We start from the raw sequence: 25,314 nt of genomic DNA on the forward strand, positions 1-25,314 counted from the left end.
GTTTTCCCAGGCCTCTACTGCAGTGTCCACTAACCACTGATCTGGCACAACAAATTAGTTCGCATTTTCTATACATTTATATAAATGGAATCACACAGAATGTACTCTTTTTCCTGACTTCTTTCACTCAGCGTAAGTATTGTGAGATATGCCGTAGTTGTATATCAATAGCTGACTCCTTTTTTTTTTTCTTTTTTTCTGAATAGATCTCTGGTATGAATGTACCACAACTGATTATCCATTTTCCTGCTGATGAACATTTGGCTTGTTTCCAGTTTGGAGCAATCACAATGAGATGCTATGAATATTCATAACCAAATCTTTGTGTGGGCGTATGCTTTCTTTCCTCTTGTGTGATTACCTCAGAGTGGAGGAATGTTTAACTTTTTAAGAACTGACAAATGGGTTTCCAAAGTGAATGTACCATTCTACATCCCAGCAGCAGCTCCTCCACATCCTTGACCACATTTGCTATGGTCAATCTTTTTAATTTCAGCCATTGTCTTTGGTGTGTAGTGTTATCTCATTGCAGTTTTAATTTGCACTTTTGTAATGACTGATGATATTGAGCATGTTTTCAACCACTTATTTTCCATTCATACACCTTCTCTGGTGAAGTGTTGATTTAAATAATTCTCCATTTTTTGTATTGGGTTGCTTCTTTTCTTCTTATTAAGTTTTAAGGGTTCTTCGTACACTCTAGATTCAAATCCTTTTTCAGATATCTGTTTTGCAAATTTTTTCTCCTAATATGTGGCTTGCCTTTTCATTCTTTTAACAGAGTATTCTGGAGAGCAGAAGAATGAATTTGGGAAGTATTTGTCTTCTTCAATTTTCTGGAAGAATTGTGTACAATGGTATTTCTTTTTTAGCTGTTTGGTAAAATTCCTCAGTGAGGCCATCTGGATCTGGAGCTTTCTTTGTAATTTCTTTTATAGGTAGAATGCTATTTAGGTGATCCATTTACTCTTGGGTGCCCTTTGGTAGTTTGCATTTTTCAAGGAATTTGTCCATTTCATCTAGGTTGTTAAATCTATTAGCATAAAAATTTTCCTTTAATTTATGTAAAATCTGCAGTGATGCCACTTCTTTCATTATTGATACTGGTAATTTGTGTTGTCCTCTTTCTTCCTGATTATCTAGCTGGAGAACTATACTTTTTTTTGTTTGTTTGTTTTTTTATTTTTTTATCTTAAAGAGCCAACTTTTGGTTTTGTTGAGTTTCTCTATTGTTTTTCTTTTTTTAAGTATATTTTATTAATTATGCTGTTACAGTTGTCCCAATTTCTTTTCCTTTTGCTCCCCTTCACCCAGTATCCCCCTCCCTCCAGCAATCCCACTCCTCTTAGTTCATGTCCATGGGTCATGCATATAAGTTCTTTGTCTACACCCTTTGCTATATTATTCTTAACTTTCCCCTGTCTATTTTGTACCTACCAGTTATGCTTCTCAATACCTGCACCATTTCCCCATTTCTTCCCCATTTGCCTTCCCAGCTGATAACTCTCCAAATGATCCCCATACTTATGATTCTGTTCTTATTCTGGTTGTTTTCTTCATTTGTTTTTGTTTTTATTTTTTAGATTCTGTTGTTGATAGTTGTGAGTTTATTGTCATTTTAATGTTCATACTTTTGACCTTTTTATTTAATAAGTCCCTTTAATATTTCATATAATAATGGCTTGGTGATGATGAACTCCTTTAGCTTTAGCTTGTCCCGTAAGCACTTTATCTGCCCTCCATTCTAAATGATAGTTTTGCTGGATAGAGTAGTCTTGGTTGTAAGTCCTTGTTTTTCATCACGTTGAATACTTCTTGCCAGTCTCTTCTTACTTACAAAGTTTCTTTTGAGAAATCGGCTGATAGTCTTATAGGAACCCCTCTGTAGATAACTCTCTTCTTTTCTCTTGCTGCTTTTAAGATTCTCTCTTTATCTTTTACCTTTGGCATTTTTATTATGTTTGTTTCTTGGTGTAGTCTTCTTTGGGTCCAACTTGTTTGGGACTCTCTGTGCTTCTTGGACTTGTATGTCTATTTCCTTCTCCAAATTTGGGAAGTTTTCCATCATTATTTTTTTGCATAAGTTTTCAATTTCTTACTCTTTCTCTTCTCCTTCTGGCACCCCTATAATTTGGATGTTAGCACATTTAAAGTTGTCCCAGAAGTTCCTAAGCCTCTTCTCATTTTTTCAATTATTGTTTCCTCATTCTGTACTGGTTGACTATTTATTTCTTCCTTATCTTCCAAATCATTAATTTGAACCCCAGCTTCCTTCCCTTCACCATTGGTCTCATGTGGATTTTCCTTCGTTTCACTTAGCTTAGCCTTCACTTTTTCCCTTATGCATTTGCCATACTCAAGCATATATGTCAAGTCTGTAAGCACCAGTGTTTTGAACGCTGTGTCTGTTAGGTGGGATATCTTCTTGTCTGTTAGGTTGGCTATCTCCTCGTCACTTAGTTCTCCCACTGGTACCTTGATCTGCTCCCTCATTTGGGCCATACTTCTCTGTTTTCTCAACTTGACCACCTCCCATGTTCACCTCTGTGTCTCAGGTAGAGCTGTTGCACCTTTACGTTATAAGGCGTGGAGCTTTGGGTATTTGTCAGTATGGGGTACTCATTTCACCACATTGTGGTGGTGTATGTGGGGAGGAGTCTGTGAGGAAACAAAATCATTTGCTCAGCACTTGCTCCTTTTCCAGGCACTTCTCTCACTTTTCATATGGGACTGGCACCCCTCCAGCCATTGCCCTGGTTGTGGTTCCCAGAGTGGGTGGGTTTGCAGATGCTCTAGAGCTGTGGGGGCCTCTAAATGAGCACACTCTGCTGAGAGACTGGCGGTTTCTTCCTCTGCCCTAACCCCCACTGGTGTTCACAGTCAGAAGCGCTGGAACCATGAGCTGTGTGGTCTGGTCTGGTTCTGGGAGCACTCCCCAGCTGTCCCTCCTTATGTATTTTACTGTGTGACTGTGCTTTCCACTGGCCTGCCACTGCTGCTGCCACACCACTGCTGGCACCATACCACTTCCTCTTCACCCCAGCTCTGCCCCTCCTACTTGTCTGGATGAGTACTTCTTCTTTATATCTCTGTCTGTTGGGTTTTCATGCAGCTCAATTTTCTGGAACTTCTGGTTTTCTCTGGTTTTGAGGTAGTTGTATTCCTTCTTAGTTGTGGAGGGAGACACATCGTGTCTACCTATGCCTCTATCCTGGCTGGAAGTCCAGGACATACTCTCTATTGTTTTTTTATTTTTATTTTAATATTATTGATTTTTACCCTGATCTTAATTATTTCCTTCCTTCTGTTTTCTTTGGATTTATTTTGCTCTTCTTTTCCTAGTTTCTTAAGGTGAAAATGTAAGTCATTCGTTTGATACCTCAATATTAAAATCTCTGCCTATAATTGTGGGTTTGTCTGTTTCTCCATGCAACTCTCTATATATTTTGAAGATTTATTATTAGATATATAAACATTTAGGTTTGTTATGTCTTTCTGATGAGTGGATGCATTTATATGATGAAATCGCCTTCTTTTTCCCTCCAAAATTTATTAATAGAGTCTGTCCAGGTTTCCTTTGGTTAATGTTACATGGTAAATCTTTTTCCATGTAACCTACTTGTGTCTTTATATTTAAAGTGCATTTCTTATAAGCATCATATAGTTGTGACATGCTTCTTTATCCCCTCTGAATCTCTGCCTTTTATTTGGGATCTTTAGACTATTTACATTTGATGTGATTAGTAATTTGGTTGACTTTAAGTCTATCATCTTGCTTTTTATTTTTCTCTTTGTTCCATCTGTTATTTGTAGCCCTTTTTATCTTTTCTGCATTTTTTTTTTGTATTGAATATTATCAAGCAAGAAGATTCAGCTATCAATCCCAGGTAAAGATTTCCACTGTGTGGATGATGGCAAAGATCATAACAATGCCACCACCAGAAGGAGGGTCTTACCAATCTCCTCCCACTGCACCTTCTACAGGTTCAGTCTTCAAGGATGACTCTGAACACAGGGGCTTGGGTTGGAACAAGTCTTCCCTCACAGAAAGGAGAAGACACACAGCAATATCCAAGTTGGTAGTATGCTCTGGCCTTCCAGGGCTGGAGGGTGCCTCCTGAAGCCAGGGTAGGGTGGTGGACAGCGTGTTTCCTCATGCTGCAGGTTCTATCCCCACAGAGCAGATGCAATAGTGGGGCTGGTTGCGTGCCATAGGGCCATAGGATGCTCACGCTTAAGCAGTATGGGAAGTTCACAGAGAACCCAGAACAGGGGATGACTTCTCTTATTCAGGAGAAAAATCTGGGGTCGAGTGCTAGCTCTACACCTGGTCTCCGCAGAGGGAAATGCTCCAGTTCAGGAGCACTGATTGGGTAGGCTGAGGGGCACAGTTCTCATGATGGCTGCTTCCCCAGCAAATATTGTTAAAATGATCCCATTTCAAATCTTTTGTTTGCTTACTAGTTATAACTATTTTGTTATTTTAGCAGTTGCTTTGGGCTTCTAGCACAGATCATTAACCTAGTACAGTCTGTCTTCATGTGATTTTGTACCACTTCACACCTCATTTAAGAACCTTACGATTGTACACCTCTGTCTCAGCCCTCCCAGCCTTTGTCCTATTGTGTCACACATTTGCTTAGATGTAAGCTATAAACCTTGCCATACACAGTTATTTATTAAAGTCCATTTTCTTTTAAAGGTATTTCAATAATGAGTTAAATAATCTTATGTAGTTACCACTTCCATTAGTGCCCGTGCCCTTCCTTGTGTAGGTTCCTATTTCCATTTGCTGCCTTTCCCCCTTCTGCCCAAGTGACTTCCATTAGCATTTCTGGTGACGTGACTGCTGGTGATGAATTCTTCAGTTATTGTTCACCTGAAAAAGGCTACCACTAGGTCTTGTCTCTGAAAGATATTTTTTTCTGGGTGTAGGAATCTAGGTTGATGTTACTCCTTTCCACACTGGAATAACGTTGCTTGCTGTGTCTTCTTTATGTTGCTTCTGACAAGATATCTGCTATTTTTCTTACCTTGACTGTCTGTATAGGACGTGAGCATTAGTTTTGAGTAATTTGACTGCTATATGCCTTGGTATAGTTTTCTTTGCATTTTTTTTCTTGTTGGTTTGGACTATTATTGAGTTTCTTGGGCCTGTCACTTTACAGTTTTCATCAAATTTGAAAATATTTGGCTCCTATTTCTTGAAATCATTTTTTTTTCTTTGTTTCCTGTGTCTCTGTTAAGGATTCCAATTACAGGTATATTAGGTTATTTTAAGTTGTCCCATGGCTCACTAGTGTTCTTTTCATATTTTTGGATTATTTTTTCTCTGTGTGTCCCATTTTGGATAGTTTTTTTTTGCTGTCCTTTCAAACTCACTAATCTTTTCTTCTGAAATGTCTAAACTATTCAAATCTCAGCCAGTGTGTTTTTAAACTCAGACATTGTAGTGTTTCTCTCTAAAAATGTAATTTAGGTCTTTTGTATACCTCCATGTCTCTACCTAACTTTTTTCCAAAGTATTTTTTATTTTATTTATTTATTTATTTAAAAGGTTTTATTTATTTTTTGAGAGAGGGGAAAGGAGGAAGAGAGAGAGAGAGAGAAATATCCATGTGTGGTTGCCTCTCACATGCAACCTAGGGACCTGGCTCGCAACCTAGGCATGTGCCCCGACTGGGAGTCAAACCAGTAACACTTTTGTTTGCAGGCCAGTGCCCAGTCCATTGAGCCACACCAGCCAGGGCTCTACCTAACTCTTTGAAATTTAGAATATATACTATTTTATATCCTTGTCTGGTCATTCTAATGACTGTTATGTTTAATCAACTTTGATTTATTTACTTTTCCTTTTATTATTGACTTTATTTGATTGAATGCCACCTTCAGTATAAACCCAGAGCGGGCAGGTTCTACCTTCAGTATAAACCCAGAGGGGCAGGTCCGGAACCCCAGGAGCTGAGACCCTGGAGGCAGAAACTCTTGCTATCTAAATACATCACCTATAAACCCATGAAATTATCATGAAGACTGACATTTATGCAGGTGGTGTATGTTTTCCTTGATGTTTCGGAAAAAAAAAATTTCTACAAACTTAAAGGGAAAGCAGTGGAAAATATTTCCTAAAATAAACCAGGGATCAGTGACAAAACTGCCAGGGAAGCTGGCGTCCTCTAAATAGACTCCCATGATGTGAGGTGGCTCCCCAAGAAGCACAGTACCCTACAAATCCTGGCAAAACCCTCTCAACTCACACAAATCTGCAAGGTGGCCCGTCAGTGGGGAGACACGTTGGTTAGTGCCCTGTGGCAGTTCCCTAGCATGCGATTTTAGAGAGAAAAGCAAGCCTTCTCTCACCCTTCTCGTTGAAAGGCGTGTGCCAGGCAAGGAGGTAGTTATCTGGTTTCAGCTGCAAACAGCCTTCAATGGTAGCTGGGTCTGCTCGATGTTCTGCAAGCTTCTCAAGGACTTCCACATAGCGCTTCACCATCTCCCGGTACAGGTCATCCAGGCACCAGTAGTCTGGGGAAGGAAGGGGAAGCAGGGTCAGAGGGAACAGAAGGGGTGTCTGCCTCCTAAACCCAAACACAGAAGTGACAACAAAAGTGACAGCAAGCATTACGTTTCCCAGTCGGTGAGAGATGACGAGGATTTTGGTGACCCACCTCCCACAGCCCGGCTACCTAGAGAAATTGAACTTGCAGACAAATAATTTGCTTAGATTGCACCTACATTTCAGACATAGTTCATTGTTGTGCTTCCTACTCTCGTTACATACAATAATCTAGAAAGAAAACCCACAATGCTCATAAGTTGCCAGCAGTTTCGTCTGTGTGAGGACAAACTGAACTGCAATCTGCCTGTTCCTTGGGCTTTTAAGGACCCACGTATAAGGCACAGGAAGACAAGTCTCTTCCATCTGCTATTCCCTTCTTCTCACATCATTGAAGCAGCCAATGCTTCCTGGGCATTGTCCCAAAACAAGCTGCATTCCCCACTGTGTGAGGGTGTTCTGGGCACATGTGTGGTGTCAAGTCCCTTGAAGATCCCAGGGTACAGAGGACAGAAGGGGCAATGTGCACAGGCAACCTGCCTACTGCTCGGCGTGACACCTTGGATGATCTCATGAAATCTTCTCACGACATTGTGAGGGTCTTAGTTGTCATACTGTTATTTTTCCAGATAAAGTGCAGTGAGGTTATATGACTTGCCCAAGGCCAGAGCTTGTAGATGGGTTTTGATTGCAGAGCCTGAGAATTTCTGCCACTAAGTTAATCCACAGCATGGTGGGTACAGGCCACACACCGTCCAAAATTGGCATTTGAGGTGCTGGGCCACATGGGCGAGCAGGACTGGAACAGTGGAGGGGCTGCCGTGCCAGGTGAGGCAGGCAGGCACGGGGTACCTGTGTCGGTATAGCTTACAGCCCCCAACAGCTCATCTGTGCTAAATACTGCATTTCAGGCATTTGGGCTCACACCAGGAGCCAGCTACTGCCTCTCCTCTCTTTGGTAGTGGATTCCCCATCTTTGGGTGGGGGTGGGGGTGGGGAGTGTAGGAGAGGGCTGAGAGACCACTGTTGGCCACCCTGGGCTCAGAGAAGGCAGTGGAGCACTGTTGGCATCAAAACCCACCAACCTTCCTATGGCCTGACCACAGCCGTCATTAGGCTACCTCAGAGCCAGAGTCCCAACACAGAGGAGTGAGAAGGATCAGCAGTACCCTGGGCAAACCCCTCCCTGCTTCAGGGTGAAAGCCTCAGTCCTGGCAGTGGTTCTAACAGGTGGCACCCTCATATCCTAGGGTTGTGGCCCTTTGGAGACAGGACCTGGTGAAAGAGTGGCTCTAAGTCCTTTTGTCCCGTTCTTTGACCTCATAACAGCAAGGGGAATCCCATAAGGCCCAGCCTACTGCTCTTGTACTGTATGTACTCTGCATTGCCCCAGTTCTGAGGGGGACAGAGAGGATGTGCAAGACCTTGGTAGGAGAGGAATGAGTTTTGCTGGTCACATGGAGGGATGTTCCATGGGTAACCCTGCTGGAATATGATTAACCTCTAGCGGGGAGGTGTGAGCCACTGGGATCTGTCCAGGCTCTGTCACCAGCACTATCAGTTACAGCCTTTCGTGACCCAATCCAGGTTTAATAAGCCTGACCCTTCCAGAGCCTCTGAAAATAATTCCTTTTATTCTGGAATCACATCCTTTTATAAGGAAAAAATACTCCTTATGGCAACTCCAAACCTTGTATTGGTTTCAGGTTCGAATTTAAAGTAGAAACAGATTTTTCAAAGCTGCAGAGCCTTGGACCCTCTTGCCTGAATTTCTCTACATTGTATAACAGTTACTTAACTCATTTCTTTTCTATCTTACCTACCCAGTCTTGAAAAGACAAATCAGCTTGTAAAATCACCTGTAAGTCTCCCAACTAATCTCATCATAAAGAAGTGTCACAATACCAATATCAAGTTACTTTGTAAGAAAAATATCTTTTCAAAATGGTGCTATTAGGGAGACATTAACAGAGAAAGAGAAATAAAGAGCTGAGTCTCGACAGGACTTGTCTGCTCATACTTGGATCAGGCCCCATGTTCCCTTGCAGGTCATGGACACACGAGTGGCATTTGCTGCTGTCTCCCGTGACCTAATACTCCCTCTCCCTCATTCCTCTCCCACAGCAACAGCAGTAGGGCTACTTTGCTTGGCCACAACAGTTGGAGCTACAGACTCTCAGATGCATAAGACATTGTAAAGAGACCGACATTAACTGTATTGCCATGAGCCACCTTCTCATAATAACTTATGCGGTCCCATTTAATCTTCACATAACCCTATGATGAGGAATTATCACCCTGAAGTAAGGCTCAGAGAGGGAAAGTGGTTTTCTGGTGAGAAGTGGTGGAGAACTAGGAGTGTCATGCTCTAGAGTCCCTAAAGGGAAGCCCCCCATCTTTGGGTGGCAGGCACAGGACCACACACACAAGGGAGCCTTTGGTAAATGCATGTCGAGTGAGCTCTTTGCTCATAAGCTGTGTACACTGGATTACCCACCTATATGTGGGGTATTAGCCACTTCCTATATCCAATCAATATCTGCTTTCATTTAACTCTGCCCTTTTCAGGGACACATCCAAAAGTAGGACGTCACACAGGCAGAACCTGACCTTGCTCATGACACTCACTCTATAGCAGAACAGTAGTTCAACCAGACCACACAGCTACATGGTTTATCAGCTTAAGGCCCTTATTAGTGAAACTTGCTTAAGTATGCCAAGATGTAGTTCCACTTTGTGAAAATTTGCCTCTCTGGTAAATATGTGGAAAATCACTATTCATTGGGATCCTTGAAATATTTGCATGTCCAGTGACCTCAGGTGGTCGGGACGGGACTTAAGAACATGGGCATCGGGGCTAGTTTGTTTGGGTTCCTGTCCCTATTCTGACACTCACAGGCTGTGTAGTGTTGTGCAAGTTATTTCACTTGCCTGTGTATCGGTTCCCTTATCTGGAAGACTATAATACTGAGGTCGGCATTTGGGGTGATATGAAGAATAGGTGACGGTGATGTGAAGTTAGAACAATGCCTGGCACGTAATTGGTGCCACATCAGAGGTAGCTCAGAGGCCCCGTCTATAGGCTAGAATTTGTTACTTAAAGAAAAAAACAGACTATTTGAAAAACTAAACCCAAATTAAATTTCAACTTAGATTTTTATGAATTGAAAAAAGGAAAGCTTGCTTGAGTTTTTGGAGGAGTATGATTCAAGGCAGCAGCATTCTTCTTTATTTTAATTTTAAAATTTTCTGATTTGAGAGAGAGAGCGGAAGAGAGAGGACAGACAGAGAGAAATACCTATTACCTTTTTGTTGCTTCACTTATTTATGCATTCACTGGTTGATTCTTGTATGTGCCCTGACCGGAGATCAAAGCCGCAACCTTGGCATATCAAAGTGATGCTTTAACTAACTGAGCTCCCCAGCCAGGGCAAGGCAGTAGTCTTCTAGAGTTCCCTCTCAGGACTCACAAGCCAGAGGGTGCTGCCATGTATAGCAATTACATACTTGGCACAGCTAATGGCTGTGGTCATGTAGAGGGAACTCACCTTCCTCCTTAAAAACAACGCCCCAAACACTCACAATTCTCTTAAATGCATACAGTTCACGTTGAGGGTAGATTAGGTCCTATTTCTGCTAAGAGGACTTGACTCCATCTAACCTCAGAGAGCCTGTTATGGTCAGGAGAGCCCCAACCTGTGCCAGGTACTGAGGGGTAATCACAGAGGACAGAGACACATCGTGGATTCTGCCATTCACAAAAACTTACTAATATGCTCATGGAGGTGAGGGCAAACACAGAGAGGACGTGCGGACTGTGGTGACTGTGTGCACATGACATCAATCAAACACATAAAGGAAGCAAAGTTTTAAGAGTCAGGACCAGCTGTGCGCAGCTAAAACAAGCCATGGTTTTGTTTTGGAAGCCACACTCTCTCTCCAGCAGGTTCTTGGGTGTAGGCATTACTGCTTTGGGCTGCTGGGAGGCTACTTAGTACTGCCGAACACAAAACCCATGAGAATCTTCCTGGAAACATCAGGCAGGAAATATTTGGATGTCATAGCTGTGTAGACTCAGGAAGACGCTTCAACATTTTCAACACGCCGTGACAATTTATCTTATCTATGGTGCTTTAGCTCTGTCCCTATTTAGGAACCGGTCACGAAGTAGATGACATTCTTGTACAATGACCACAGAACCAAACTGAGTGCGTGCATAGCAGACACTTGGAATGGCAAGGTAAGCTCATAAGTGAGATTTCATTGACTTGAGAGCTGCTCTCAGATTTTAATTTTGCAGCAACATACTATTAGCACAGATTTTTAAAAAGCAAGTAACTTATAGGAAAATTGTGCTACATATTTATACATCTGTTTCTTTGAAATCCATGTAAAAAGTTGTTGATCCTAAAACCAACTTGCTATTTAAAGAATATTTCAAGAAACTTTGTTTCCCCATTCCCAAATTCAACCAATTTTATACCATTTTCTTAGGCCATATTTATGTATAAGCAATTCTCCAAGCTAAATCATATTTTGGTAGCTGGCATTTTAACTCTAATTCATTGGAATTTAGAAGTAATTCCCAAACAGTATTATCTTAATTTGTCCACATTTCAAAATTGGCATATTACTTTATGTTCTTTTGAAATAAATTCAGACAAAGGCTTACTACCTGCAGAGAAAACTTGAGCCGTCACCCAAAACAGCCCCAAAGTGAGAGATTTAATTGAATTTAAATACAGAGACAGAGGGCTCAGCTTAGTGAACATTTTACTGACAAATGAAAAGTCACTGTTTAAGAAACTGACTCTGCAGATAAGCAGAGGAAAATAATATTGCCATCCAGAAAGACTACATGAGAAACATGAACTGTGGCATGTCCGATTTGCTGAGGGTCACTGGGGTATATTAAATTGTCACTTTTAGCATTGGCATTGGGTGACACCATGGCTGAAAGGGCACATTGCCTTCAAAACTCCAGTGCCGATGGCAAGAACTCCGGTTCACCTGACACACTGGGGCACAGTGGCCGAGCCTTACCTGTGGTGAGAGCCCCGGCCGTCGTCATGTGCATAATGGTGTTGTCACTCACAGGCCATTTCTCTGATGAAAGTACGAGGTGGTCCAGCCCCCCGAGTTTTTGTAGCTCCTCCTGGATCTGTGTGCCTGAAGCACAGTTCTCCTTGCGGGCATTTCTGTAACCTAGAGCATCTCCCAAGCTCCCTAGCAACATCGCAGCCTGAAATTTTTCCATCGTGAAGGCAGCTCCTCAGCCCTCACAGCCGATGAGCACGCCCAGCCTTTGTGGCAGTGGCTGCCTTCAGTCCACCGTGCTGACCTCTGTTCTGGTCATTGTGTCGCTGTCAAGAGCCTCCTCAAATGGCCAGGCACTACTTTTCTGTCTGCAGGTGGCACCAATGAGAAAACCTTTCTGGACTCCGCAGCTCACAGAGCATTCTGAAGAACCACGTGGAAGTGTCAGCTTCCTTAAGCGTCTGCACAGACACGAGCTGTTCAACAGAGGAGCCTGCCAGCTTATCCGAACATCTGGGCAGCACCCAGAACAACCCCAGATACGCTCTCACAAAGCAGCAACTTTTAAGTAGTGAATCTTTTCACAGTATTCTTAAAGAAATGCACGCATTTCGAAAGCTTTCAGGTGTACTTTACACACCCCGAAGTTCACCCAGGCTCAGTGCATAATCTGGTGATCTTGTGTGAAGGTAGGCTGCTGTGCAACTTTCACCATAGACCTGTTTCAGAACACTCTGGTCACCTCAAGTCCCCTTTGCCCATCTGCTCCCTGTTCCCCCCACTGCAACCCCAGGCAAACCACTCATCTGCTTTCTGTCCCTATACTGCATTTTCTAGAATTTTAAATAAATGGAATAATGCATTATGTGGCCTTTTGTGTCTGGCTTCTTTTATTTAGCATAACGTGGAGATTCACCCATCATGGTTTTATTTTTTGGAAAACTTTTTTTTAGATTATAAAAATGTGTTTATGAGAGAAAACTGAGAAAATAAGAGTGTAAAGGAACAGAGCACATCTAGCTCCAGTGTAAGACTATGACGTGTTCTCACAGTCCAGTGTTCAACCAAAGGCTGTCCAACCAAACTACCAGACTTTAGATCGCAAAGTGTGAGCAGAGCGCAAAGCCTCCCATTGATTCACAATGAGATGGGAACTTCAAAGACATGAAGAGGCTGGGGGGAGGTGGAATATGTACACCAGGAATTTTGATTGAAACAAGGAGTTAGGAAAGCAGTCCCTCTCACTGTCCCCCATGCCCTGGAGAGTGACAGGGTCCCCATGGGACCATGCTTCCCCCTTGTCCCCCAGGATCTGGTCACGCATCATACCAGAAGTGGGAGGGTGTCACACCTGGATTTAAAATAGAATTTCTTTCCATAATAACAAGATGCTAAGATGCATTTAAATGAACACCGAGTATTATAACGGCCCTTGTTAAAAATGAGGTTCTGGAATGTTATTCTAGTTAGCACGGTCCTGAGAGATTCTGAAGCAAATAGTACTTCAAGACCAGTACAGACAGTTCTGGGTTGCTGGATATGTGGGTTTCTTATCCAACAGGACAAGACAGACAACAGCAGCAGCCCTATATTTAGACAATTCCCACTGCAGGTAGGCCATTTGGCAAAAATATTTATTATTGAGGGCCGAGGTACAGTCCAGGGCTAGTTTCATTTGCTAATACTGAGGCAGTAGAAATCTTTATTGAAGATGCTAGAAGCAATTCCATTCTATCTGCCCTATGTCAGCAAATAGGAAGAAATGAGATGTGTTCACTAATTTGTTTGTTCAGCACTTACTGAGCCCCGTTTGTGTGCTACCAATTGTGATAGAGCAATTCACAGAAAAAAAAAAAACTACCCTCCTTCCATGGAGCCTGAAGTCTGAGATATATATATAATATTATGGTTCAACTTTACTGAGGTAAAGTAACACAATGAAATGTATTACATCACCAGTTAAAAAGTGATAAACAATATCTATTCCAGAAATTCTTGGCAGGTACTCTACGAAGGCACAATATATATTTATTAAACCTATTATGTCTGGTTTATTTGTGTATTTTCAGTATATTTATAGCTTGCATTTTAGTGTATTTTGGTAATATAATTCCTATCAATTCAAGGGCTGTGTATTACGAGATCCATAATTTTTCATACAAAAACATTTAGCACACTATGGGACACTTAAAAAGAAAAATAAATGACTGAAGCTGTCAGTTTTGGGACATGATCATTAAACTAGGGCGGCACGCTGGGTACAGGTGGGAATGTCCCATGTGTCACTGTGCTGTAGGGGTGGCTTTCCTGTCAGCCCCACGACGAGATCAAAACACTGACATCTAGTGGTGAGTATTGGAGCAACCAAGCATAGAATTAAAAGTATACCACAACACCAGAGAAAATAATTTATTTTAATGTTTCCAAAGTTCTTAGCACTTTCATAGCATGCAGGACTTAAATGTATATAATAGAAGAAAAAGAAACGCACAATTTTTGAAGAGCCTTTGTCCAATTACTAATGTTTTGATATCTATTGATAAACAAGTCCATAGGACATTTTTTTCCTCATATAACTTTAAATCTTAAGAATAAGTGTTGCAGACCTTTATAATTTATATAGGATTATCCAAGTTCTATAACCTTCTCTGAGCAAAACATTTACATGTCAAGAACACATGAAGCCTTGAAGGATGCTTTAAATTTGTTGTTGTTTTTTAAAAAATTAAAGCTAGCTTTTATTATATAAAATAAATGTCTTAGAATCACAGACTTACAGAGATGGCCTTGATTTTCTTTTTTTTTTTTTGGTGTGTGTGTAGACATGGAAGTGGAGGACTGGGATAGGTTACGTGACTTTCCTGGGCCCGATGACCCAGCCTAGCCTGTGGTCTCCAGGCCTCAGCCCCCTTTCCAATCCTCCACGGCCTGCTGCCCTCTTTGCAAGATTTCTATTCAAAGTATAAATAATTCACATATAGCAAGTATACGCAAACTTCACGTTGTGCATGGGTGCTTCCTAAAACACTGAGTGAATCACATTTTTGGAAGTCAAATCAAAACGACACATTTTAGGCACACTTTCTGTTTATAGGAAATCGGAAGTGAATTTCCTCTGTCCCAAAATAACCCAATTTATTTGTCTCATAAACCAGGTTACAGGCAGGACAGCAGGCACACTTGTGACGGGAAGATCTTTTCAATATGAGGTAGGGTCCACACAGTGATTTTTTCAAAACTCCACACAGAGCTTTTCCAAAAAGTAGAGCAGGTGCATCTCCTCTGGACACGCAGTCCACCTCTCCCTGTGCCGCCCTAGACGGTCCTCTTTGACAAGGCAAACACCAGAAAAATCAGATGGAAACATGATGCAAAGACAGACTTCAGCTTGCTAATGAGATGAAGGTTTCTGATTTGGCATTTTGTTTTGGACAATGATGTGTATTTTAGTTTTAGCTTCCAAATGCGTACAACTATACAAAGGGCTGGATAGTGGACACTGTGAATATTACAGATAGTTAAAAGGAATCAACTCATTTAATTTTTAACTCTATAATTCATCATTCATAAAAGAAATATTTTTTATGGAAAATGTCTTTTTAAGTGTAATAAAATACATTTTTTAAAAAAACATACTTTACGAAACTTCTTAGGAAGTTCAAATGACATTATTAGAAGTAAAATAGACCTGCTGACTTGTAAACAGTTTAAAATAAAACTTTCCTGGAATTATCACATACTACATGTGCCATCGCTGTGGAAACTGTAATGGCTATTAAAAACTATAGAATGATTTTCAGATGAACATCTAGAGAAAATTAAAACAAAAATAGATCTGGTAAATCTAGATATTCGATAATTCAAAAAATATAAATCTTGAATTCCTGTCACCAAGTTTAAAAAAATGTTAGAATCCACAACAAGATCATTTTCTTTTGGGCACATTTTAAACAGCTTTGATTTTTATAAAAATATAACATCCTACCAAGGACACAAATACTTTTTTTAAAAGTGTAATTACAATATAATTTAGTGGAGTGTGGTAACTGCTGGTGTTCACCTGCAATCATGAATGAACAGCATGCTCTGCAGTCCTGCAAACAGGCTCTAGTACTTTTTCAGAAATGTAAAAATCATGCAGAAATCTCCTAAAGCAACAGGCATGTGACCCATCTCCAGACATCCCGAAGCAGCTATCTTCCGAGGAGCTCCTTACGGTGTCCAAATTCAGCCACCATTTTCTTTACGCAGAGATGACTGGTCAAGGATGACTTCTGAAATCATGACATGTGTGCACAGAAATTGACCAAAATGTCTCCTTGCAGGTTACAGTTCACTTCATAATCCTAATCTATTTCCATTTTCTGCCTAGAAAGGGCTGTGTTTACTACCTGTGACTACTGGGCGGGCATATTCCACGAAATCATCTATAAGAACAGGCCATGCTCCTAAAGGAAAAAAAAAACATTAAAAAAATTATGTTTTAGAGCAATATTTTTTTGAATCGAAGCACTTTTTTTCATAATCCAACACTTAAAGAGTTCAAAAATTCAAATGATTTTTAGTTTCTACAGCCTGTGCTTCACTTAGCTGCTGAAGTTACCCATTTCTTCTGCTTGAGCCGGACAAGGGCCAGCAGATATTGGTGTGTGTGTGGGCATGGCCCTCAGCGCTGCCCCAGGCAGTCAGGACCCAGGGAGAGGACCCTTTGCCCTCAGGGGAGAGATGCAGCCACTCACCTCCACTAGGGGTGCTGTTTTCTCCCTGAACAGCATCCCTTCCCCAAGCTGGTCCACTCTCACCCAAACCACATGGCCCCCTAAGTGCCCATGATACTCAGACAGCCCCCAGCGGCCAGCCATATACTGACTCCTTTACACTTTAGCTCCTCATTATGTAATCGTGCCTTGTCTCACCCAGCGTAGCTAAAGCTCCTGAACTTAAGCAACACTGGGCTCTGTCTGAGGTCAGCTCTTCACCCACTCATTCAGCACACCAACCAGCTGCCAACTCTGTGCCGGGGAGGGTGTGGAGTGTTGAGAACAGAGACGGAGACACACACACTGCCCATTACCACCAGGGTGGTGAGTGCTGGTGCTGAAGACCTTTCACTTTCTAGAACAAAGAGGAGTGATGAGGAGGATGCCCCAGAAGAAGTCACCTCCTGGCGGGGCACCGAGGAGGCAGACAGTGGGTGCGGGTCTGGAGAGTGAGTGTTCCTTTCCAAACGTAGCAAAGCACCCATTGCACAGCAGGCGTTCAAGTGTCCTCTGAATGAGCATCCTGAAATATTTGACTGTAGAGGCCACTAAACGTGCAATCATGTTCATGTACGTAAATGCAAGTTGGAATCATCAAATAAGCTTAAACAGCCCAGTGACCTGAGCCGTCAAAGGGGATCAGGCCCCTGCAGCGGCCTTTCCCAAACTCCTGTCTAGTTCTATGGTTCTGCTATGAGGTTTTCTGCACATCCATTTTAAAAATCCTTTTGTTTAGACAATTGTCTTCTTGAGTTAAATAAATATGAAGCACTATTTTTCTTTTGTGTGATTCATAAGACATAATGAGGTGGATACTATTATTATCGTCATCACTTCCGTTTCACCAATGGGGTAAAGCCAGGAGTCAGCTGGGTCCCATCTGACTCCAGTCTCTGTGTCATCATCACTGTCCTGCGTTCTAGGCCCATTTGACCTAGTGTCTGTGTCATTATCACTGTCCTGGGCTCCAGGGGCAGGAAAAGTTAGCATCCGTATCAGCATTTCTGTTGCTCATCTGAAGTACTACAATTTCAACTTCTCGTACCTTCTTCATCATAGTTAGACATGTCATCTGCAATCATATTTCCAAAATCTAGCAGAAGGTTCCACGTGTCCCTCGGGATTGATCTTTTGTGATGTTCCTAATGCGTAAGAGAAAAAACCACCAGATTTAAGATAAGAGACGTAACTCGCAGGTGTTCTAGAGATCTAGTTATCTCAGTACCTAATTTGATGAGGAATAAATATCATAAGAAAATTGTTAAAAGTTAAAAACAGTGCCTTGGGTAATGTTGAAAGCTACATAATGCCTATGTACAAATACAGAAAGTAAATCTATTTAAAAACAAAACATGTAAAATACAAAAATTATAAACTCCTGTTTCAGTCAAATACAAGGGCAGCATTTTTAATCTCTACTTAACCCCAAACCAGGCAGGAAACAATGCAGGGCAATAGGCAAGTTGTATTTTGATATATTAATTTTTCTATATACTAGGTAGTTTTTGCTGCCTAATGCCAATGTACAAATATAGAAAGTAAATCTATTTAAAACAAAACATCATAAAATACACTTTAAAATGGTATCAGAATATGAACCTATATGCAGTGGCAGGGCTCTCCTGGACCACGATACGGCCCATCATCTGAAACCTCAGCCTAGAAGGAGCCACTTTGGAAGTCAGCCTTGGAGCAGCCCTGCCTGAAACCTGGAGGCTGCTGTGCTCTAGGTGGCAAAACTGGGTGGCAGCTTGTCGGCTACCTGGTAATCTCTGCACAGGACTTCCATTTACCACAATGCCCACGAGAAATGCTTTGGTTAGGCAAAATGTAGTCACATAACCTGCTGACCCCCTTCACCCTGGCACACATGACAATAAGCAGGAGGATACTTACCAATAAAAAGGTATTCCAAAGATCTAAAAACTTAAACCTTCCAGATAATACTAAATTCCAATATGCAACGGCCATTTCTAAATCTGGTGAAAAGAGAGAAAGTGCAGTTAATAAACCCCAATTTCTGTACAAGAAAAGATCACTTCTTAGCACCCTGGTATTCAATTAATAAAATTCAACACTTTCACCTAAGAGTATTATGAGGCTTAAACCTTACAGAAATGTTTGTAAAATTATGTGTAACCTAATTTTTAAAAAGATTTTCTTATCTGTTTACTTTTAGAGAGGGGAAGGGAGAGAGTAAGAGAGGGAGAGAAAGATCGAGTGGTTGCCTCTCGCATGCGCCCAACTGGGGACCTGGCCCACAACCCAGGCATGTACCCTGACTGGGAATCGAACCAGGGACCTTTAGGTTTGCAGGCCGGCAGTCAATCTACTGACCCACACCAGCCAGGGCTATGTATAATCTAATTTTATAACTTTGGGCAAATGTCCTCAAAATAAGGGTTTGTGTATTATGTTTTTCAAATATGTAAATAATTATCCTTTAATTAATAATTTTTGAAGACTCATTTATATATGTATTGGGCTTTCTTTAAACCTGAACCAACCTGGGTATTCTTAATGCACATAATTTATTTTTTGAAAAGTAGGCCAATGTCCTTTCTAAGTGATGAACTACAAGTTAAACAACTTGTTTAGAAAGGGAGTGACATAGTCTCCTCCAAATAGACTTGCCTTGTGTTGTAAAAACTAAAACAAAATCTGATTCCAGAGTAAATAATACAAGCTTTGTAAGGACTTCGAATTTCTCAAGGCATACGCATTGCTGTAAAGATAGTTAAAAATATAGATGGTTATTAATCTAAGTCAATGTCCTCTTTTTCCCCCTGACTGGAAGGTAGTGATTATTTCACTACTCCTTGACAAACCTATACTGTCGGGTTCAGTCTTAAGATGGTGTCTTAATGTAATATAAATGCGGAGTTATAGGGCTGTGTTAGAATATTATCCCCAACTGATAATTTTTGGAATACTGAGATTCGTTCTCTGCTCACCAGAAGTTTAATACATATTTCTTTTTATGTGCTTGACATATAAGGTATATAAAGAGGCCGAGAAGTTTACTTTTTAAGATGGACAACCTTTAATGGTGAATAGTGCTTACCACTTTTAGATAGTAAATTAAGCTAACAGATTATTTTCAATGCAAAATATTAAAAGATTTTCATCTAAATCTTGTTTGGTCCCACTTGGACAAAAATTATTAAAGTTATAGTTCTAACTTGAGATTTCCAGGGTCGATCATTATTAAAAGTGCGTAATCAAAAGAGATGTATGAATAGCAGCCAACTTTAAATAAAATGTCTATGTTCCCTATGTGTTTAAAGTCCATTATAAACTTTCTCAGCCTTAAATATCCTGGAGTCTTAATCAGAAGAAATAAACGGTCAGAAAGTTTCAAGGAACCAATAATATGGAAAGGCTTGCTGAACCTTACCTATGGGACCCGCAGTATAATGCTAAGATGATTAGTCTTGTCCTGCTAAGTCTACATCCTTATCACTTAGGAAGAACGTTAATTGAAATCTATACTCAACTCATCTTAATGATGAAAAGTCTCACACTGAGAAATGGAGGTAAACCTGGGAAGGAAAGAAAAATAGTTTTATGGCAGATATTTAATCTAGTTACTTTTGGATTAGTTTGGTCCTAGAAAACTCCTATAAAGTTCCGGATTCGTATGCTTTTTTAAATTGTAATTTTTCAATTACCATTTATCCCTCTTATACCTTCTGCTACCTCCACCCACCCCCTCTCCCCCACAATCACCACACCGTTGTCCATGAGTCCTTTTTCTTTTTTGCTTGATCCCTCTACCCCTGCCAAAGCCTCCTGCCCCCAGAACTGTCAGCCTGCTCTCTCTGATTCTGTTTCTATTTTGCCAGTTAGTTCAGTTTGTTCATTAGATTCCACTTATGAGTAAAATCATATGGTATCTTTCTCTGATTAGCTTATTTCACTTAGCATAATGTTCTCCAGGTCCATCAACGCTGTTGCAAAGGGTAAAATTCCCTTTTGTTTTACAGCTGAGTAGTATTCTATTGTGTAAATGTCCCATAGTTGTTTTAAGCACTCATCTACTGATGGACACTTGGGCTGCTTCGAATTCGTGTTTTGGGTTCCTTCAGATAAATTCCCAGAAGTAAAATTGTTGGGTCATAAGGCAGTTCCATTTTTAATTTTTTGAAGTATCTCCATACTGCCTTCCATAGTGGTTGTATCAATCTGCATTCCCACCAACAGTACAAAAGTGTTCCCCTATAGATTGCTTTGGGTAGTATGGACATTTAAAAAATGTTAATTCTTTCTATCCATGAGTACTGTAGGTGCTTACACTTACTTTTATCTTCTTCAATTTCTTTCTTGAGTGTTTTATAATTTTCTGAGTGGCATTTTATTCTTTTTGAAGCAATTGCAGATGGAATTGTTTTCTTAATTTCCCTTTCTGATAGTTCATTATTGGCATATACAAATGCAACTAATTTCTGGATATTAATTTTGTATCCTGCTACTTTACTGAATTTATTTATTATTTCTAGTGGTTTCTGGGTGGAATCTTTAGGGTTCTCTATGTACAGTATCATGGACATCAGCAAATAATGACACTTTTACTTCTTCCCTCTCAATTTGGATGCCATTTGTTTTTTCTTCTTGTCTGATTGCTGTGGCTAAAATTTCCAATATTATGTTGAATAAGAGGTACAAATGGACATCCCTGTCTAGTTCCCTATCGTAAGGGGAACACTAGTAGCTTTTTCCCATTGAGTATGTTCTGGCAATGGGTTTGTCACATATGGCCTTTATTATGTTGAGGTATGTTCCCACTTTGCTGAGAATTTTTATAATAAATGGGTGCTGAATTTTATCAAATGCTTGTTCTGCATCTATTAATATGATTGTGTTGTTTTTATCCTTTATTTTGTTTATGTGGTGAATCACATTTATTGATTTCCAAATGTTGTACTGAACTTGCATTGCCAGAATAAATTCCACTTGATCATGGAGTATGACCTTTTTGATGTATTGCTGTTTGGTTTGCTAATACTTTGTTGAAGATTTTAAAATCTATGTTCATCAGGCATACTGGCCTAAAATTTTCTTTTTTTGTAGTGTCTTTAACTGGTTTTGGGATCAAGATAATGCTGGCCTCATAAATGAGCTTGAGAGTCTTCCCTCCTCTTGCATTTTTTGGAATTGTTTGAGGAGAGGTGTTAGTTCTTCTCTAATGTTTGGTAAAATTCACCTGTGAAGCCACCTGGCCCAGGGATTTTGTTTGTTGGGAGTTTTTAAATTACTGCTTCAATTTCACTAGGTGTAATGTGTCTATTAAGATTCTCTGGTTCTTCTTTATTTATTTTCTCAAAATTTATCCATTTCATCCAGGTTGTCCAATTTGTTGGCATACAGCTGTTCTTTTCCTTCTTTCATTTCTGATTTTATTTGGGTCCTCTCTCTTTTTCTTAATGAGTCTGGTGAAAGGTCTGTCAATCTTGTTTATCTTACCAGAGAACCAGCTCTTGAATTTGTCGATCTTTTGTATTTTTTTTAACTATATTCCATTTATCTCTGCTCTGATCTTTATTATATCCTTCCTTCTATTCACTTTGGGTTTTGTTTGTTGTTCTTTTTAGAGTTCCTTTAAGTGTAAATTCAAATTGCTTATTTGAGCTTTTTCTTGTTTCTTGAGGGAGGCCTGTAATTCTATGAATTTCCCTCTTAGGACTGCTTTTACTATATCCCACAAATCTGGGGTATTTGTGTTCTAATTTTCATTTGTTTCAAGGTATCTTTTGATTTCTTCCTTGATCTCGTTGTTGACCCATTCATTGTTTAATTGCATGTTACTTAGCTTCCACACCTTTGTGTATTTTTCAGTTTTCTTCTTGTGATTGATTTCTAGTTTCATAGCATTGTGGCCAGAGAAGATGCTTGATATGATTTCAACCTTTTGAAATTTATTGAGATTTGTTTGTGTCCTAACATGTGGTCTATCCTAGAAAACATTCCACGTGCACTTGTAAAGAAGATATATTCTGCTGCTTTCAGGTGAAATGCTCTGATGATATTAATTAAGTCCACTTGATCTAGTATGTCATTTAAAGCTGCTGTTTCCTTGTTGATTTTCTGTCTGGAAGATCTATCCATTGAAGTCAATGAGGTGTTAAAATCCCCTACTATGACTGTATTTCTGTCAACCTCTCCTTTTATGTCCATTAAGATTTGCTTTACATATTTAGGTGCTCCTATGTTGGGTGAGTAAATGTTTACTAGGGCTATATCCTCTTGTTGAATTGTTTATCATTATGTAGCATCCTTCTTTGTCTCTTACTATAGCCTTGGTTTAAAGTCTATTTTGTTGGATATAAGTATTGCTATCCCAACTTTGTTTCCTTTCCATTTGCATGAAATATCTTTTTCCATCCCTTTACTTTTAGTCTGTGTGTATCTTCTGTTCCCAGGCGGGTCTCTTGGAGGCAGCATATATATAGGTGTCTTGTTTTCCTATCCATTCATATACCCTAAGTCTTTTGATTCGAGCATTTAAGCTATTTAAATTTAAAGTGATTATTGATAGATATGTATTTATTGTCATTTTATTTTTAAATTGTTTTCCTCTTTTTCTTCTTCTCCTTCTTAAAGCAAGCCCTTTAACATTTGTTGTAATTCTGGTTTGGTGGTAATAAATTCCTTTAATTTTTTCTTATCTAGAAAGCTTTATTTCTCCTTCAATTTTAAATGATAGCCTTGCTGTGTAAAGTAGCCTTGGTTGTAGGTCCTTGCTTTTCATCACCTTGACTATTTCATGCAAATTCCTTCTGGCCTGAAATGTTTCTGTTGAGAAATCAGGTGATAGTCTTATTGGAACTCCCTTGTAGGTAACTAACTATTTTTCTCTTGAAGATTTTAAGATTTTCTCCTTGGCTTTAAGCTTTTCCATTTTAATTATGATATGTCTTGGTGTAGGCCTCTTTGGGTACATTTCGTTTGGGATTCTCTGTACTTCCTGAACTTGTGTGTCTTTTTTTTTTTCACTAGGTTAAGGAAGTTTTCAATCATTATTTCTTCAAATAGGTTTTCAATCCTTTGCTCACTCTCTTCACCTTCTGATATTCTCATGATGCGGTTGTTGTTATGTTTCATGTTGTCTTAAAGGTCCCTTAAACTCTCATTTAAAAAAATCCTTTCTCCTTTTTGCTGCTCTGCTTGGGTGTTTTTTCCTACTTTGTCCTCCAAATCGCTGATTTGATCCTCTGCTTCATCTAACCTACTCTTTATTCCTTCCAGGGTACTATTTATTTCAGATATTGTACTCTTTATTCTGATGGTTCTTTTTTATTGTTTCTATGCCTTTTTTCATGCTGTTGCACATCCCTATAGTCATAACTTTAATCTCTGTATCTGATAAATTGCTTTCTTCCATTTCATTTAGGTCCTTTCTGGAGAATTCTCTTGTTCTTTCATTTGGAGCCGGTTTGTCTTCTCATTTTGGCTGCCTCTTTGTGTTTGTTTCTATGTATTACATAGATTTGCAAAGACTCTGGTGTAGACCTATGTCAGCTGCTGCCTGTGACTGGCCTTGTGCAACCTGTTTGGAACTATCAGTGATCCACAGCTTGTGGCTCCCTCTTCTGGGCCAGTCTCATTGTGGTGATGTGGTTTCTTCTATAAGTCCTTGGTTGTAAGGCTCCTTTCCAGTTAATGTTCTGTTTGTTATTCAGGATGACTTTTCTATTAATTAGTTGTAATTCCAGTTTGGTCTGCAAGGAGATTAGTGTAGTTTCCATCTATTCCACCACCATCTTGGATCTTCTGCTTTGTATGTTTGTAAACCACATGACCAAAAGTAAATGTATGCTATTTCAATATTTGTAAAAATGTTTAATACTATCCTAATGGACCTAGCCATTTGTAAAATAACAACAAAACTCAAAATGGCAAAACCTGAGAGCTGAAATCAAGAACAATAACTATTCTAGTGGCTATAAAAGGAATCTTTAAAGCAGCTATTTTCTTTCCAATAACCTCTACAAAGTCTTATCTCCTGAGTAAGAAAATGTTTAGAAGAAGGTATTACTATTTAAAATCTATGTTTGTGATGCTCATTTAGAATTAGATAATGAAAATATCCCTTCTCTCAAAAAAGATCTTTGAGTAGATATAAAAATTAGCTAATCATGAGACTATTTCTTCAAAAATAAATATTTCTCAAAGCAACCAATTCCATAATCTAGCCAGTATGAAATTATGCTAAGGTTCTTACATTAATACAAAGAGTCAACTAGTTTTAATTATCTTCTTTATTAGGTTGATCATCAGTTGAGTAAAGGCTAAAGAATAATCATATACATAAAACAATACAGTACACATAATCTTAACACACACACATAAGCAGACACATGAACATGGAGGAAATGAAGAATAAACTCTTTTCCACTGATGTCCCTGCTTTTTGTGGGCAGGTGCTTAGTCCACTGAGCCTGGGCTAATGATGTCCATACTTTTTCTAGAAACTATAGGAAGACTTGAATCAATCTCCTTAATTTATACTTAATCTTTCAGAACACAGAGTATGTAATATACTTTGTAAATCATTGTTCTATTTTAGATGTGTAGTCGTATAATTTTTTGCCTTGATTTCTTAAAAAAAAAAAAAACCTTCTAAAATAGAGAATGTAATGTATTTGAAGTGTTTGAATAATCTAATCACTTCCTGAAGAGGTTATTATTTTCTTTAATACAATTTCATATTCAACATGAAATACAATATGAAATTCTCTTAATTACTCTCTTAAACCAAAGAAACAAAATCAGTAACTGTTCTAATTCTCTAGTGGGTGATTATGGTAAATTTCATTTAAGTGCCAGAGACATAAAATAAATACAAAGATAAAGAAATTACAGGATAAATTTCACATTTTTTTTGCTACTCAATCCTAAGGAAAATCTACTTAAATAAAGGCTAAACATATTAGGCTCTGTATTGTAAAAATGTTTCAAAAT

General features: G+C 39.5%; 2 protein-coding genes across 6 annotated transcripts in view; both read right to left on the reverse strand.

Moving 5' to 3' along the window:
* Nucleotides 1–11,988, reverse strand: part of ADPRHL1 (ADP-ribosylhydrolase like 1) — a 40,304-nt gene extending 28,316 nt beyond the window's left edge. The window contains exons 1-2 of the mRNA XM_090258286.1: nucleotides 11,600–11,988; nucleotides 6,361–6,525 (exon numbers count right to left, since the gene is read on the reverse strand). Coding sequence (XP_090114412.1) covers nucleotides 6,361–6,525; nucleotides 11,600–11,813 — 379 coding nt within the window. The 5' untranslated portion in view covers nucleotides 11,814–11,988. The remainder of the gene's footprint in view (nucleotides 1–6,360; nucleotides 6,526–11,599) is intronic.
* Nucleotides 11,989–14,384: 2,396 nt separating this feature from the next.
* Nucleotides 14,385–25,314, reverse strand: part of DCUN1D2 (defective in cullin neddylation 1 domain containing 2) — a 39,212-nt gene continuing 28,282 nt past the window's right edge. For 4 of the 5 annotated variants that reach the window (XM_090258489.1, XM_090258488.1, XM_090258487.1 and 1 more), the window contains exons 5-8: nucleotides 18,250–18,332; nucleotides 17,399–17,495; nucleotides 15,985–16,041; nucleotides 14,385–15,867 (exon numbers count right to left, since the gene is read on the reverse strand). In XM_090258489.1, the coding sequence (XP_090114615.1) occupies nucleotides 15,821–15,867; nucleotides 15,985–16,041; nucleotides 17,399–17,495; nucleotides 18,250–18,332 (284 nt within the window). In that variant the 3' untranslated portion in view covers nucleotides 14,385–15,820. Of the gene's footprint in view, nucleotides 16,042–17,398; nucleotides 17,496–18,249; nucleotides 18,333–25,314 lie in introns of all 5 variants that reach the window. The other variant, XM_090258491.1, reaches the window with a different exon arrangement.

This window comes from Furipterus horrens, unplaced genomic scaffold, assembly GCF_987537825.1.
Source record: "Furipterus horrens unplaced genomic scaffold, mFurHor1.1.pri manual_scaffold_12, whole genome shotgun sequence".
Taxonomy (NCBI): Eukaryota; Metazoa; Chordata; class Mammalia; order Chiroptera; family Furipteridae; genus Furipterus; species Furipterus horrens.